General features: G+C 63.1%; 1 protein-coding gene across 1 annotated transcript in view; it reads right to left on the bottom strand.

Moving 5' to 3' along the window:
- PTPRS (protein tyrosine phosphatase receptor type S) overlaps positions 1-15,361 on the bottom strand; it is a 63,130-nt gene extending 47,769 nt beyond the window's left edge. Inside the window, exons 1-4 of the mRNA XM_029919344.1 lie at positions 15,273-15,361; positions 9,025-9,216; positions 1,909-2,054; positions 1,312-1,453 (exon numbers count right to left, since the gene is read on the bottom strand). Coding sequence (XP_029775204.1) covers positions 1,312-1,453; positions 1,909-2,054; positions 9,025-9,115 — 379 coding nt within the window. The 5' untranslated portion in view covers positions 9,116-9,216; positions 15,273-15,361. The remainder of the gene's footprint in view (positions 1-1,311; positions 1,454-1,908; positions 2,055-9,024; positions 9,217-15,272) is intronic.
- Between the last annotated feature and the right edge of the window lie 60 nt (positions 15,362-15,421).

Consider the following 15,421-nt stretch of genomic DNA (forward strand, 5'->3'; position numbering starts at 1 on the left):
ACCCGCCCCGCTTCCCTCCCCCACCCCTCCCCCAGCAGGCGGGGCTCCAGGACGCAGGCAAATGAAACTAGGGGCGTCCAGTAAAACAGATGGGAGAGGGCAGGGCCTTGGGGGGGAGGGACCCTGTGCAAAGTGTCCCTGATCCCAGGCTTGATGAATCTTGATGAATGTCACCCCGGGAGCCACACGTGGGAGCCACCTCCCACACTTAAAGCTGGGAAAGGGTCAGGGTGTCCCTGCAGGCGACAGGCAGAACCCACCCCCCACCTAGTCGGAGCCAGTTAGAAGCAGAGTAAGAACAACAGCGGGTCATTCGTCAGCCAAGTGCTCCTTCCCCACGAGGCACCTGCCCGGTCGTGTAACTACCCCTTGCTTGCGGTGAGCGTCCTTTCCCTACTTGTGGGGGGCGGAGTGCAGCTCAGAGGGGTTGATTAACTTGCCCAGGGCCACACAGCGCTGGAGGCGAAACCGGCTTGCAGCAGAGTGGGCAGAAGGGAGAAGCTAGGATGGGGGTGGGGGGCTGCGGCGAGGCTGTCGAAGGAGAAGGCTGTTTCATAAGAACGTGATTTCCCGGTGCCCCAGCCAGCCCGGAGGAGGCGTAGCCAACAGCCCCGCGAGGCAGGGCTCCCGGGGATCTGTGTGAACGTGTGGGAAGGGGGGGGCACTGCGTCTGTCCAGACTGTATCCCTCCTTTGTTCCTTTGGGGGAACGCCCCTCACTGAGGCTGCCTGTGTGGGCAGACACTCCCCCGGCTCCGGGGAGAATGCTGCCAATCAGAGTAGCTGCGCCTCTGGCCCCAAGGACCCGCCCGGCAAAAGCCACGTGACCCAAGATGGGCCAATGGGCAGTAATCCTGGGACCCCCTGTCCTCTCTTTGGGGTGGGGGCCCGGGAGCCTGGAGCGGATGGGGGGAATCCCACCCAGGATACACTCAACACGTAAGGAAACGAACCCAGAGGCAGAGGGAGGGTGTGAGCTAAGAACCCCGTGCGGGTTCCTGGATCTAGCCGAACCTGAAGCTGGACACAGTACGACATTCTAATGACACGGGCCAACTACTTCTTTCTTACGCGAACCAGTCTGAGGTGGACCAGGCTCTTGTCATCGGAGGAGCAAGATCAAGATGACGAATGTGAGGACACTGGGCCTTACGCTGCTCTCTCCTGCAAAGGCTCCGTAAGCCCTCCCGCCACCCCGGGGTGTGACAGGCGGGGGAAGGGAGATCCGGGTCCCCCAGAGAGGCCAATCCAAACAAGCCTCTGAGCGACTGCTCTCGGGTTTGTCCCCTCCCCCCGGCAGGGAGGCCCGTACCTCGGAGGACAGTGAGCTTCGCGTGGACGGTGACCTCCCCGGCGGAGTTCTGGGCCACACACTCGTACACGTTCTCGTCCCGGGGCGTCCGCAGCGGCTGGATCCTCAGCACGGCCCCCGCGCTCTGGTCAAACTCGATCGTCTGCCGCGGGCGGCGGGGGGAGAAAGGTCAGGGGGAGGGGGCGGCCGGGAGAGGAGCTGGGGCCAGTTCCGTCCATGCTCCCGGGCACCCGGTGCACAACTGCGGTGCAGAGACGGGGCCGGGACGTTTAGGACAAGGGCACGTGTGCATGCGGGCGCGGGAGGGAGGTCCGCGTGACAGGCGTGGGGATGCGTGTGATCCTGCGCCCTACGGAGTTGTGGGTGAGATGAAACAGAGAGGGCGGGGCCTGGCCGGGGGCCACACAGCATACGGCCAGCCTGGCAGGGTCCTCTCTGAGCAGGCAGGTGGGGGCGTGTGGCCGGGGGGTGGGTGTGACAGGTGCCCTGGCCACGGTGGGGGGGAGGGGGCAAGGCCCGCCCAGCCTGGCCGCCATCATGACCCCAGGGGATAAGGAGGCACCGGTGCCCGGCCGCCCCTCCTCACCCCCAACTCACCTCAAATCGCTGTGAATTGACCTTCTTGCCTTTCTTGTTCCAGGTCACTCGCGGCTTGGGGTCCCCCGTGGCCTGACACACAAAGGAGGCCACGCCCCCCGACACGCCGATCTGGTCCTTGGGTTCTTTGATGAACCTGGGGGGCTCTGGAGATAGAGCAGGAAGAGGAGGGGTCTGGCGGGCCCAGGCCTGAGGCCAGGACCCCACGGGGCCCTGCAGACGTGCCCTCCGTCCCCGGGCCAGCCCAGGGCACCACGTGGGTCCCATGGAAGGGGCGAGGAAGGCAGAGAAAGGCAGAGTCAATGCCTTCCCCACACCCGCCAAGACCACGGCCACACACATTCACGCGTGTGCCCAAGAGATGGCAAATGGGGAGCCCTCCCCTGAGACTCTGGGATCCTCAGATTGGCACCTGGAGGCCCCCAGCGGCGACCAGCCAAACCCTGGAGGGTCCCTGGTCCTGAAGACTTGGACTGAGGTAATTGGTCTGATCCCCTGATGGGACTTGGGGTGGAAATGAGGCACCAAGCAGACAAGCCAGAGGTGACCAAGGAGTCGGAGGTCAGAGCCGGCATTTGAACCCAGGGCTCCAGGCTCTCAGTCCGTGGGAGGTATCCCAACAAGAGGGGGGCAGGATTAGAGGCAGAAGTTCAGAAAGGGCATCGGTTTCCTGAGGCCAAAGATGCTGACAACCAGTAGAACAAGCACTTATTGAGCACCTAGTGTATGCAGGGGGCTAGTTCAGTCACATTTCGCCCTCCGACAGCACTGAGTGTGGGGCCGCCGCGGTCCCCGTTTGACAGACGATAAAAGGCACAGAGAAGCCGGGCCTCCGCTGGGACACCCAGCCAGCCAGCAGCCGAGCTGAGGCACAAAGCAGGCTCGCTCCGCGGCCCCTCACAATTGATCTGATGGATTAAGTCTCTCTAGGAAGGTCTCAAGAGGGGCCTACTTGTGTCTTCAACCCCGTCCAAGCCTCAGCTCTGCACCGTGGCCAGGTTACAGTCTCCCCTGGAAGGACACTGTTACTTTTAAAAAAGTTTTTCTTTAATGTTTATTTTTAAGAGAGCATGAGCGGGGAAGAGGCAGAGAGAGAGGGACACAGATTCGGAACCAGCTTCAGACTCCGAGCTGTCGGCCCAGAGCCCGACGCGGGGCTCGAACCCACGAACCGTGAGATCGTGACCTGAGCTAAAGTCGGACACTTACCTGACTGAGCCCCCGGGCGCCCCAGTCATCACTTCCTTTATTGACTTTTCCCAGTAACCGCTCAATGGCCCAGAGGGCCGCTGGGCTGCAATGTATCTACAATGTATCTCGTTAAATGAACTCAGTTACTCCTGGGAGTCTTCCCAGCAGCTTCACGGGCTGGGCGGTGTCCCCGCCCGACCAAGGGGGGCTGGCTACACGTCTCCTGGAGCGAGAGCGCTTTTCTAACTACCAGGGAAGGACGGGCAAGACGCAGATACTGTCACACGGAAAACAGCGAGGGGTAAACAGCCGAGTGAATATTCCTGTTGGCGTGAAAACTAAAAGGGGCACAGAGAAACGGGGCGAAGAGAGCGAGCACACCCCTCGGCAGAAATGACGGCGGCCCCGGAAGAGACACCCAGGCAGCTGGACACAGAGAGAGCTTTGCTACCGGGTACCTTTTTGAGATTGACAACTATTTAAAGATAAATAGAAATGATTGGTTAAGTTTATTTATTTTGGGGGGGGGGGAGAGAGAGACACAGAGTGCAAGCGCCAGCACACAGGGGAGGGGCAGAGAAGGGGGGGGAGAGAATCCCAAGCCTGATGTGGGGCTCGAACTCATGAACTGTGACATTAGGACCTGAACAGAAAACCAAGAGTTAGACGTTTAACTGACTGAGCCCCCCAGGCGCCCCAGAAATGATTTCTTAAGAAACAAGATGATGGGGTGCCTGGGCGGCTCAGTCGGTTAAGCGTCCAGCTTCGACTCAGGTCATGATCTCACGGTTCATGGGTTCAAGCCCCGCATCGGGCTCTGTGCGGACAGCTAGCTCAGAGCCTGGAGCCTGTCTTCTGATTCTGTGTCTCCCTCTCTCTCTGCCCCTCCCCTGCTCACACCGTCTCTCTCTGTCTGTCAAAAATAAATAAAAAACATTAAAAAAAAAAGAAAGAAAGAGACAAGATGGCAGGGCGCCTGGGCGGCTCAGTTGGTTGAGCGTCCGGCTTCGGCTCAGGTCATGATCTCACGGTTCGTGAGTCTGGGCCCCGCGTCCAGCGCTGTGCGGTCAGCCCAGAGCCCCCTTCAGATCCTCTGCCCCTCCCCCACTTCACTCTCCCAAAAATAAAATACTTTAAAAAATGCAAGATTTGAAATAAAAAGGTGAGCTGATAAAAGAACAACATTAAGGAAGCAGAAGTTTGGGGTCCGAGGAGAGGCAGACATATAGCACCCTTGGGTCCCTGAGCCTCCAAGATCAGAGGACTGAGCAGAGGCCCATGTGGGTTCACCTGGAAAATTCTGCATGCTCAGAAGCAGCTCAAGGAGGCCTCGGGTACCTCATCTCAGTGCCCACAGGCCCCGGTTTCTCCCATCCACAGCTCAGGCGAGGCTCTGGACAAAAAGGGCTGCCCGCCCCTGACCGGCCTCACCTCCCTTACTCAAAGCTCTGCTCCCACTGATGTGACCGTACGTGACTGGCCGCCTCTTTTGAAAACTGGTCGGCATGTGCAGCCTCCGTCCACTGCCGTGTGCCCCTACGAATCCCTGGTTGTTCATGTCTTGTGCAAGTTCAGGGGTAAGAAGCTGGCATGAGCTCACATGGCTCAGAGAGGTCACCACTGGATTCGAACCTGGGTCTCTTCTGTCCACAGACTCACATCTCATGTTCCTATCCCCTCCCGGCCGTGAGCCTGGTTCAGACGTTTTGCTGCGCGCTGAGCCCTGGGCCGGGCCGGCCTCCCTGGCTCTGACCGCCTGGGCTGCCCCTCCTCCAAGCGTCTGGAACGGTGACCAGGGCCCTGCGTGTCCCCAGCCAGCGTCCTGAAGGAACGTCACTGTGGCCGGGTCAGAAACCTGACTTCTGGGGAAATCCTCTCGGGAGCCCCTGGAAGGAAGGGCAGACGTGGGCAACAGGAGGCATCCCACTCCAGTCTAGGGGAGGAGACCCAGCGGGAGCCGGCGCTGTCCCTTCCTCCCTTCTGGCAGCTTCCACCTCAGCCAGGCCAGCACCTCCCGTGGGGAGCCCTCTCAGATTACCACGGGCTGGGGCGGGAGCTCCCCTGTCCACACCCCTGCCGGGGCGACCCCCATCACAGCCTGGATCACGCTGGGCCAAAATACCTGGCCATGTGGCAGTCAGCAGGGTGGGCGGGGTCCTGGCGACCCCTGAGAAAACAGGGCTCTTGACCTTGACGCCCTGCTGACACCAGACCCAGTGAAACAGAGCTCCTGAGCTGCTCCTGAGCTGCCCCTCCGTGCAGGGTGGACGCCTCCCAGCCTCTGCCCAGGTGGCCCCGGGGATGACAGTCTGGAGGAGCTCTGTCTGGGAACCACGTCCGGGTCTGAACGTTTCGTGTGGACGCTTGAGTTCTCCCATTTGGACAAAGCCTCCCCTCCTCTGATTGGCAGAGAGGCCCCTGATGCAAGAGAGAGCTGGGGCCCGGCTGGCCGTCCTGGGCCAGGTGGCACCCCACGCCACCCCTTCACCTGGGACACGGAGAAGCAAGAGCAAGGGTCAGAGGGCGAGGGCCCCGCTCGAGGTCACATAGCTCGTGACAAAGAGCTTCTAGAATTCGACCTGGGCCCCGTGCGGCCAGCAGCCCGCGAAAAACAGCACAGTCAGCGAAGGGGGTGGTGGGTCTTCACGACCGCGAGCTCCCTGGCCGCCTCCACGTCACACACGAGGAGACCGAGGCTCGGGGGGGGGGGGTGACACCAGCAGCGCAGAGCCTGTTGGGACGCCCTGGCCTGAATTCTGCTTTTCTGTTTCGGATTCCGCAGGGGAGAGTCGGGTGCCGGGCACCCGGAGACCCACCAGCCAAGGCCCCGCCCATTCGCTAAGGCCCCGCCCACCCACCTGGACCAGCCGCACTGCATCCTGGGACGGCCCGCGGGACCAGAAGCCCTTTCTGGCGCACAAATCTCTCCTCTGGGCCCCTGGCTGGTGGCTTTGGTGGCCCACGTGGGCTCTCTGTGCCCCGACAGCCCCCAGCCCCAGTGGCTTCCGGAGGACCTGGGCCATTCCCCGAAGCGGGCAGCCAGATCACGGTACCTGGGGTTCCCCTTGCTAGGGTCCCAGAGGACAGAGCCCCTGTGACACAGCCCCACCTCAGGGGCAAGAGCCTCCACCTGGAGAGGCCGAGCAGGGCGTGAGTGCAGGGCGGCAGCGACACTGAAAGCGCTGCATCCATAACCACAGGGCTCGCCCACGGGGCCAGCCCCCACCGCAGCCTGGCGCCAAGATCCTGGGTGACACTCTTGCATTGCTCGCCTGGACCAGCTTGGTCCCTGGTCCCTCCCTGGTCCCTGGGGCTCAGGTCCTCTACCCCCTCTGTGCTCCCTGCAGCTGCCACCAGAGGGCACCCGCGAGCACCTGAGTCAGGTCCTTTCTCTGCCCACAGCCTTCCAGGGGTCCCACTTTCCTGGATTCCTGGAGGAGAGGCCCCAAGTCCCCTCTGAGGCCCCCAAGGCCACACACGACCTGCTCCATCCCCTCCCTGCCCTCCCCCTCGCTCACTCTGCTCTAGCCACATGGGCTTCCCCCCAGCATTCCTAAGTCCCGCCCCCAGGCCTTTGCACAGACCATTCCTGCTGCTTTGGACACTTTCCCCCCAGATACCCCCTAGGGTGCACTTCTCAGCTCTCTTAGGTCTCTGCTCAGATACCACCTCCCTGCGACCTTCCCTGATGTTCCCCCGCCCCTTCAAGATGCAGCCCCCAACCCTCCCCTCCCACCCATGTCGTGAGCACATCCATCTCCCACCACACTCGGGCTTCTCCCACGATAGATGCTGAGCTCCGTAAAGGGGTGGAATGTTTCTGTCCATGTCTCAGCCAGTGCTTGGCATACAGCAGGTGCTTATTAAAAGCGCACTGAGGGGCGCCTGGGTGGCTCAGTCAGTTAAGTCCGGCTTCGGCTCAGGTCTTGATCTCGTGGTTCGTGGGTTCGAGCCCCATGTCGGACTCTGTGCTGACGGCTTGAAGCCTGGAGCCTGCTTCAGATTCTGTACCTCCCTCTCTCTCTGACCCTCCCCTGCTCACGCTGTCTCTCTCGGTCTCAGAAACAAATAAATAAATAAATAAATAAATAAAAATAAATTAAAAAAAATTAAAAGTGCAGAGTGAGAGCATAGATCTGCCGTGGTCACGGGACAGGGGCAGGATTTGCACCCAGGCCAGAGTAGTCTCCAAATCCCGCGGCCGCCCTCAATCACAGTGGGTCTCTGGCTCCGGCAGCCTGTTTCCCCAAGGCTGACAAATATCACTGGCCCAAGACATCCTCGTCAACATGATATTCCTTCAACTGGTGTAAGTAAACCCAGGGGTTCTCAGCTGGGGGGGGACCCTCTTGCCTGGGGACACCTGTGGTTGTCACAGCTGGCGGGGGGCTCCTGAGTGGGGCGGGGGATGCTGCTCTGCCCCCCCCCCCGCCCCCAGGATGCCCACCCCCGCGAACGACAGGACCCTGCATCAGACAGACGAATGAGGGCGCCTGGGGGGCTCAGTCAGCTGGGATCCGATTCTGACTTCAGCTCAGGTCACGACCTCACGGTTCACAGGATCGAGCCCCACATTGGGCCCTGTGCTGACAGCGTGGAGCCTGTTGGGGTTCCCTCTCTCTGCCCTGCCCCCACGTTTGTAATCTTTCTTGCTCTCTCTCAAAAATAAACTTTTAAACGAGTGAATGAGGGAACGAAGAAAACGTGAAAACACTTAGCGCCTAAGGCTTGCTGCTTCACTCCGGGAAACAGAGCCCAGCAAGGCCCAGGTCCTGGGAAGGGACCCGATAGGTCACAGCCCAGCCGCGGCTGGAGGCCACCGGCCTGGGGACACTGACAGTCAGGGACCCAGGCTCTCACAACACACTGCCTGGCTGCTTCCTGGAACGCCACTGTGACTCAGTTTCCCCATCTGTACAATGGGAACGGGGACAAGAGCGCTCACACCATCAGGCCGTGGGGGTCGATCTGAATGTGTTCAGTATTTACTAAAAAACAACACAAAAACAAGAAAAAACACGAACGGATGTTCTCGCCCAGCGGCAGGAATTACTGTGCTCCTGCTGATGTGCGACTGTGGGCCTACTGTGTGCCAGGCAGCATGTGGGCCCTACTGGGTGTCCTTGGGACAAGAATGCTGGAACATGGATGTGTCTGAGTCTCATTCAGTCCAGGCGGAAACGGAAGCCGAGAGGTCGAGTCACCAGCCCGACGTCACGCGACAGGTTGGTGGCAAAGTCAGGATTCGAACCCAGACTAACCACAGATGCCAGCTTCCTTCCTGCTGGCCTGACTGATACCTCTGCTAGGCCCCTGATGGTACTTAGGTCTTAGTGTCAGGCCCAGAACGGACCCTCATTCTGTCCACATTGCTGACAGGACCAAAGCCTTGCCTGCCCCATGGGACACCGGCCCCTCCAGGCTTGTGTGCCAACACCTTCACCAGCAATGCTCTTTCCACCAGCGAACTCCTACACACCCACAAAGCCCCAGCTCTCATGCCCTTCTGTCCCAGGAAGCCTGTCCTGGTTCCCCCGGGGACGTCTGGCTGGCTGTGTGTCTGCTGCCAGGACCCAGGGGTCTGTGCGTGCAGCCCACTCAGGAGTGACTGCGAGTGAGTCCCGGCCTGCCGGAGCCTCAGTGTCTGCCCCCTGGAACACATGGAAGGTACCGGAACCAGCACACTCAGCTGGAAGCAGGCCAGCTGGGTCCAGAGCTGACTCTGGGGTGACAGACACCGTCGTCACTGTTACTGTTACTGCTCTTTATGCCATCGCTATTATTGGCCCCTGAACCTCCTGGACCGGAGCCCGGCGGGCGCTTCATTCTCGTTCACGGAGCACGGGGCCCCGGGGACACACATGTTCCCCCACGAACGTGTCAACTCGGACAGCCCCACATCCTGCGCCCGCGGGGGGCTCTTACCTTCCGCCGCGCAGCCTCCGACCAGCAGGACCACGAGGAGGCCCACGGGACCAGCCACAGACGCCACGCCGGGGCCCCAGGCAGGCGCCATGCTTGGCAGCTAGCTGCAACCTCCGCCCTCCGCCCTGGAGGGCGATGGCCCCCCGGTCCTGCACGAAGAGGCCTCGAGCCGAGCGTCAGACGGGACAGCGTCTGCAGAGACAACGGAGGCGCCGTGAGGGGGAGAGCGGAGAGCCACGGGGCGGGGGAAAGGGTTACAGGACAGTGGGGGGGCCACGAGGCGCTGATGCGGCAGAAAGGAGGTCTGTGTCCCCCCACATTGCCACACTGAGCCCCACCCTCCGCGTGATGGTGTCAGGAAGAGGGGTGTTTGGGAGGGGATTTGGTGGCCAGGGTGGGGCTCCTGGGAATCTGATTAGTGCCTCCAAGAGACCCCAGGGGGCCCCTCACGCCCTCATGAGCACAGGGCAAGAGGACGGGATCTGGCAGTGCCTTGACCTTGAACTCCCAGCCTCAGGAACCGTGGGAAACACAGGTCTGCTGGTTGGAAGTGGCCCGGCCTCTGGGATTTTGTGCAGCCGCCCAAGGGACTGAGACCGCCTCCCCCCTCCCATGGCTGAGTCCTGACCCCGGGAGCCTCTGCTTGGACGGAGCCCAGACTCAGGCCTCGCTGAGCCCCAGAGCAGGAGCCAGCACCGTCCGGGGCTGCTCGGAGCGCCGGCTTCTCCCCAGCCAGCACCCCACCTAGGCCCCCAAACAGATCGCCGCCCCCCCTGCCCCTGGTCTAGGACCTGCGTGGCTCCCACTGCCCGTGAGAGCGCCGCTCATACCAGCACTTCGCCTCGCGCAGGCACGGCCACACGGAGCCGGTCCCGCCTGCCTGTCCCGTGTGTCCTCTGCCGGTCCCGCTGTCCCCCCACGGCTGCGTGAGGGGCCTCAGCTCTGCTGTCACTCCCTCCAGAAGCCCCCACCCCCACCTGCTTCACGCCCCTCCCCCGGCCTCCGAAATGAGCAAGACCCGCCTTGACCCCGGTGTGGGTGTGCAAATGACAAGCTGCTGTGCATCGCTCGGAATGTGTTTCTCCAAGAATCTACACTCTTCTAGGGTAGAAGGTCCCTGGTCACAAAGCCCCCTCCCCAATCTCCACTTTGGCCAGGTCAGGGGGCCGGGGAGAGGCAGGGGGCGTCCTGAGGATGAGCCCGCCCCCCCCACCCATAGCCGGGTCAGCCCCACACCCACCCCAGGCTATGCCCCGGGCGGGCACGGCCATGACCACAGGATGGGTGCCACATAATGAAGGGGCAAGTCCCTGTGATTCGGGCTCCCAAAATACCAGGCTGCGGTCACCTCGCCCGGCCTCAGAGAGGCCCCAGGAGGAGCCCGGGCCGGTGGTGGCCTGATCATGGCTCGGGGTGGGGGTGGGGAGGCCAGGATGGGAGGGGGTTGGGGAGGGGGGCCCCGACCGCACCGAGTCAGACCGGACCCCTGTGTGCGGGCTACAAAACCAAACCTGAGACAGGCACGCAGGGCCACGGGGGGCAGACCCCACGTATCCTGTCAGGCCACAAGCACCGACCGGAGACACGTGGCCTCCCCACACACACGGCGTGGCGAGACGCGCATGCGCGAAGACACTGGCCTCAGATCCGCGGTCCTGGGTCCAGCAGCCCCCGCGCACCTCGGAGCCGGACGTGTGCGCGCGGTCAGCACACCACACGGGTGAGCCCACAGCCCCACAAGTCCGCCCCCCTCGCGGCCAGAGGCACAGAAGTGGCCGAACAGGACGGCGGAGGCCCCAGACGGGGAACCGGCCCCAGCCAGCTGGGGTCACGGCCAAGGCGCGCAGGGCCGGTCACACCAGAGAGGGGCCCTCTGGCCCAGGAACACGGGTCAGCGGGGCCGGTCCTCCTAGAGCTGGGGAAACTGAGGCGCAGAGAAAGCCTGCCGCCCAAGGAAGACTCAAATTCAGGGCTGCGGGGCCGCCCCGGACCCCAGGAGGGTGACCTCCTCCCCCTCGGGCCCCCGGAATGCAGGTACGGCACTGGTCCCAGATGAGCCCCGGCCTGCCGTAGCCACCTCCCTCTGGGAGCCAGGAGCTGTGGAGCAGGGCGCTCCTAATTACCCTTGGCTCCCCGAGCCCCGGCCTCCCAGACCCACGCCTTCTCCGCGTCTGGGCAGGACGGGCGGATCCAGGCGCCGGCGCCTCCGAAGCCGCCCCTGCAGGGGGGAGGGCACAGTGCTGGGGGTCCAGGGGCTGCACGATCAGGCGGGAAGGGGGGTGGGGGGGGAGGCCAGCGTCACACGCTCCATGGAAGGGACAAGGCTCGGGCTCTCTCCGGCCCCAAGTCACCATGAGGCAGGCCCCTGGCGCAGCCAGACTCCAGTGGGGTCTCCCGCAAGAGGTCGAGGAAGAAGAGAACCAAGTCCCCTCAGCTCTGCCTTCAAGCTCCGGCTGGAATCTGCTCATGTCTTACCCCTTCCTCTGCCTCCACTGGGGCCAGTGTACCCATCTCTGGCCCTCGTCCCTAAAACCACAGGGCGCCTCAATCCGATGCTGCTACCCCCAGCCTTCCAGAACCCCCCCACCCCCCACCCTTCCAGAGCCCCAGGCCTCCCCGGACTCCTCAAGCCCTGCACCACCTGCTTCATCCCCTCCCTGTCCTTGCCTTCTCCCTCACTCTGCTCCAGCCACGCAGACCTCCTCATGGTTCCTCCAACACGCTGGCACAGTCCTGCCCCGGGGCCTTTGCATATGCTGTGCCCTCTGCCCACATTTAACGTTATTACTCGGCTGAAAACTAAAGGGTGAATGGAAACGGCAGGGAGGGGGTGTCTCTGCACAAGGAACAGCGTGAGGAAGGACAAGAAACGTGACCTAGAGATCCTAGGAGAGAGATGGAGACAGATCAGGACAGACAGGTAGGTATGGACTGGACCTGTGGGCCATCGAGGAGCCCTTAGCTGAGCTGGGACGGACCTGGCCGCGTTGACACCTGACCAAGCCTCCTCCCTGCCCCCCTTGCAGTAAAGCACCCTGGGTCACCAACCCTGCCACTCCTGAGAAAGGGAAACTGAGGCAGGGCCACTGGGGCTGAATGATGCAGCAACGCCCAAGTTTCTAGAAGACGGTGTGGCCATTAACAAGGAAGGAGCCTGCCATGGGAGTCATGGAAAATAACTTGGGTGGCGAATGAGGCTGGGCTTGGCAGGGGGAGAAGGGAGAGAGGAGAATGGCCTCAGGACCTGATCCGGGGGAGGGCCCCTGCCCACCGCCCGGAGCCATCGGTGAGCGAGCTCCCGCCCCAGCAGGCACTGAGCTGTCCACTGCTTGTTCTGGCAGCCTGTCGGAGGCAGGGCCCTCCCCCTTTCACAGATGAGAAAACTGAGGCTCACTGAGGCTCACAGACTCGCCCACGGTCCCCAGCTGGGAGGGACCTCGGGTCCAGAGCCCACGTTTAACCACGTGACCGTGTCCTCCCCTGGACACTGTGTGATCTGAGGAAAGCAGATGAGCCTCTCTGGGCCTAGGACAGACTCCTGGGCTGCCTCAGGCCTAGATAACGGGGAGTGGGCAGTGCCCATTCTGGCCGGTCACCAGGGCGTGGGTCACGAGGTCCCGGCGCCGGCCCTGTGTACCCACGCGGAGCAGGAAGCATAAAGGGGCCATTATGACCCAGGACTGGGCAGCAAACAGGCTCTGTGCCACATGCACGGGGCTGTCCCCTGAGGCTCGGGGACACCCCCATGCCTCTCCCTGCCCCCACCTCAGGGTCCGGCCTGGCCCAGGGGGGTGAGGGGCTCACAGGCACACCCCCACCCTCAGGGGATCTCCACGGCCACGGCCAGGGGTAGCCAAGGCCGGAACCCTAACAGTGGGGCCCAGGGAAAAGTCCCCAGCCCGTGAACCTCCCCCCGTCCCCGTCCCCCCTCCCTGCTGGGCCCGCAGACCTTCCTCCTGCCCGGAATCCCTCTTCCAAGCCCTCAGAGACTGCCAAGGGTGGGACTCAGGGTCCCAGCCTTCCTGGATCCCCGGGTCACCAAGGCGTCAAGGGGCGTCCGAGCTCCATCTCTATAGTCACCAGTGGCCCCAAAGTGGGTCCAGCCAAGCCTCAAGCCTCTCTCCCTCTTGGGACCTCAATGTTCCCTCCCCCACCCTCACCCCCCGTTTTCCGCAACAGGAAAAGGGCTCAGGGTGGGGCCGAGTGGGGCCGGCCACCTTCCGAGAATGAGGGAGCCGCCTTTAATTACCTACGAAATTGCACTGGGTGCTGTGTCCCCAAGGGTCCCCGCAGCCAGGAGTGGACGGGAAGGGCAGACGGGGACCAGGCCCAGCCCCACGGGGAGGCATGGGTAATGGTGGCCGGCTGTCCCCACGGCGTGCTGGGCCCGCTTAAAGGCCACCCATGCATCCTTCGGTTTGACAGCTGAGAAGTGAGCTCAGAGAGGGGCAGCTGCAAGGTGGGGGGCGAGGCTGGGCGATCAGAGGCCAGAGCCCAGCTCTCAGCTGGCCTCCAAGGTGCCCAGGCTGCCCACGTGCCTGCCATGGAGAAGCCTGAGATGCCAAGCTCGCTGCGCGCCTGCCCTGCTCATGCCCATTGGGCTCCCCGGCTCCTGTGCTCGGCGTTCTTGACCTTAATGGTGTGACCCCGGGCCTACCCTGCTGCCCCTTCCCACAGGCCGCCACGGCCCCCAAGACGCGCGGGTCTGCCTCAGGGCACACTGAGCCGGTACACAGTCCCCAAGCCGGCCCGCCCATGGATTCACCCTCCAAGGTACAGCCACAGATCTCCCCTCCCCAGACTGAATCTTGACCCCCCAGGACCCCTCCTTAGCCCAGCTCCGAGGCCGGGAGTGGCCAGGTCTGACTCCGTCCCTCCGCTGCTCTCAAACATTCCATGGCTCCCATCGAGGTCTATTAAAACCCCAGACTCCTATCCTCGGCCTTCGGGACTGCTGACCCCCTCATGCTGCACGCCCAGCGCCTTGCGGGGCCCCACTGCCGCCCCCAGCACTGCCCTCCGGCTCACACGGGGGCAGGAGCGCATGCCATTCCCACTGCCCAACATACCCTTCCTCAACCCCGTCACACTCCAGCGTTCACACTCATCCTCAGGTCTCAAATGAGCGGTCGCCTCCTCCAAGAAGCCCTCCTGGCATCCCAGCCTGGATCAGGAGCCCCCTCGGGGCCACTCCCAGGCCATGTGTGTCTCTCATCACAGGCCTGTCATCCCCCAAGATGGGAGCCTCCTCCGCACCCCGGGACCGTGGCAAGGCCCTTGTACGTAGCAGACACCCGCTGCATGCCCAGCCCCACTTGGCACTTTACACACATCAGCCCTGTGGTCACATCCATTTCAGATGGGGAAACTGAGGCCAGAAGGAGCCCTCACAGGCAGGGAAGGCTAACAAGGGCACGGCCTCCAGGAGGAACTTGCACCTGCTGAGAGTCTGCTGGAGACCTAAGGGTGGAGAGGATGCTCATGACGGGGCAGGCAGGACTTGGGGGACTGGGACCCCTGCCCAGAAGTCACACAAGGCCCTCTGGGTGACCCAGGGCTCAGAGAAGAAATCGTGAAAACAGGATGCTGGAGGCAACAATAGGGGTGCTGAGATATGGGTCTGGGGGGCTCTGCTGGGGGATCGGGGTGTGGAGATCACCGACAGGAGCAGGAAGTGGAAAAGTGGGAGCTGATACACTTGTCCTGACCCCCAGTTTGCTGAAGCCCCCAATGAGGCACAGCATTGACCCGAGATCCCCGGACCCGAGGGGTGCAGGGACAAATAAAGTGAGGAAAACTTTATGAGTTTTTTTTTTTGGGGGGGGGGCGGGTCAAGGATCCCAACCCCAGCCCCGCAGTCAGGCTCCCGGCGGGAAGATGCAGAAGCCCCCATCAGAGCGCCCCTGGGCAGGCAGAAGACTGCCCGGACCCTGGCTCCGCCCCCAGCAGGGTGGGGGAGGAGGTCGGGCTGGGGGCCAGGTGGGGGAGGGGACCCCGCGGAGCATAACGGTCCGGAGTTTTCCTAAGTCCCAGCGACAGGCCTGAATTGGGGGCGGGGGAGGGGTGCCAGGCACACGGAGGCTGAGCTGTCCCTTGAGGGTGGCTGGACCGGCCTGAGCAGAGTGGAAGGTGGGGGAGAACGCGGGGGTTCCCCCCTCCTTCCCGGGAGCCTGGAGGGGACGCAAGGAGGGGGACAAAGCCCAGCGCAGACCAGGCCTCGAGGGAGAAGGGGATCCGGGCGCACTCACCCCGCGGATCTCGGCTCCGAGACCGGGGCCAGGCCCCCGCGGCTGGGCCCGCTGCAGCACGTCCCTTGGTCCGCCCGGAGCGCAGCGCGAATCGAGCACTCGGGAGAGGCCGAGGCCCAGGGAGCGCGGCCTGGGGGCGGGCCCGGGGG

The sequence above is a fragment of the Suricata suricatta genome, chromosome 12 (genome assembly GCF_006229205.1).
Source record: "Suricata suricatta isolate VVHF042 chromosome 12, meerkat_22Aug2017_6uvM2_HiC, whole genome shotgun sequence".
NCBI classification, from domain to species: Eukaryota; Metazoa; Chordata; class Mammalia; order Carnivora; family Herpestidae; genus Suricata; species Suricata suricatta.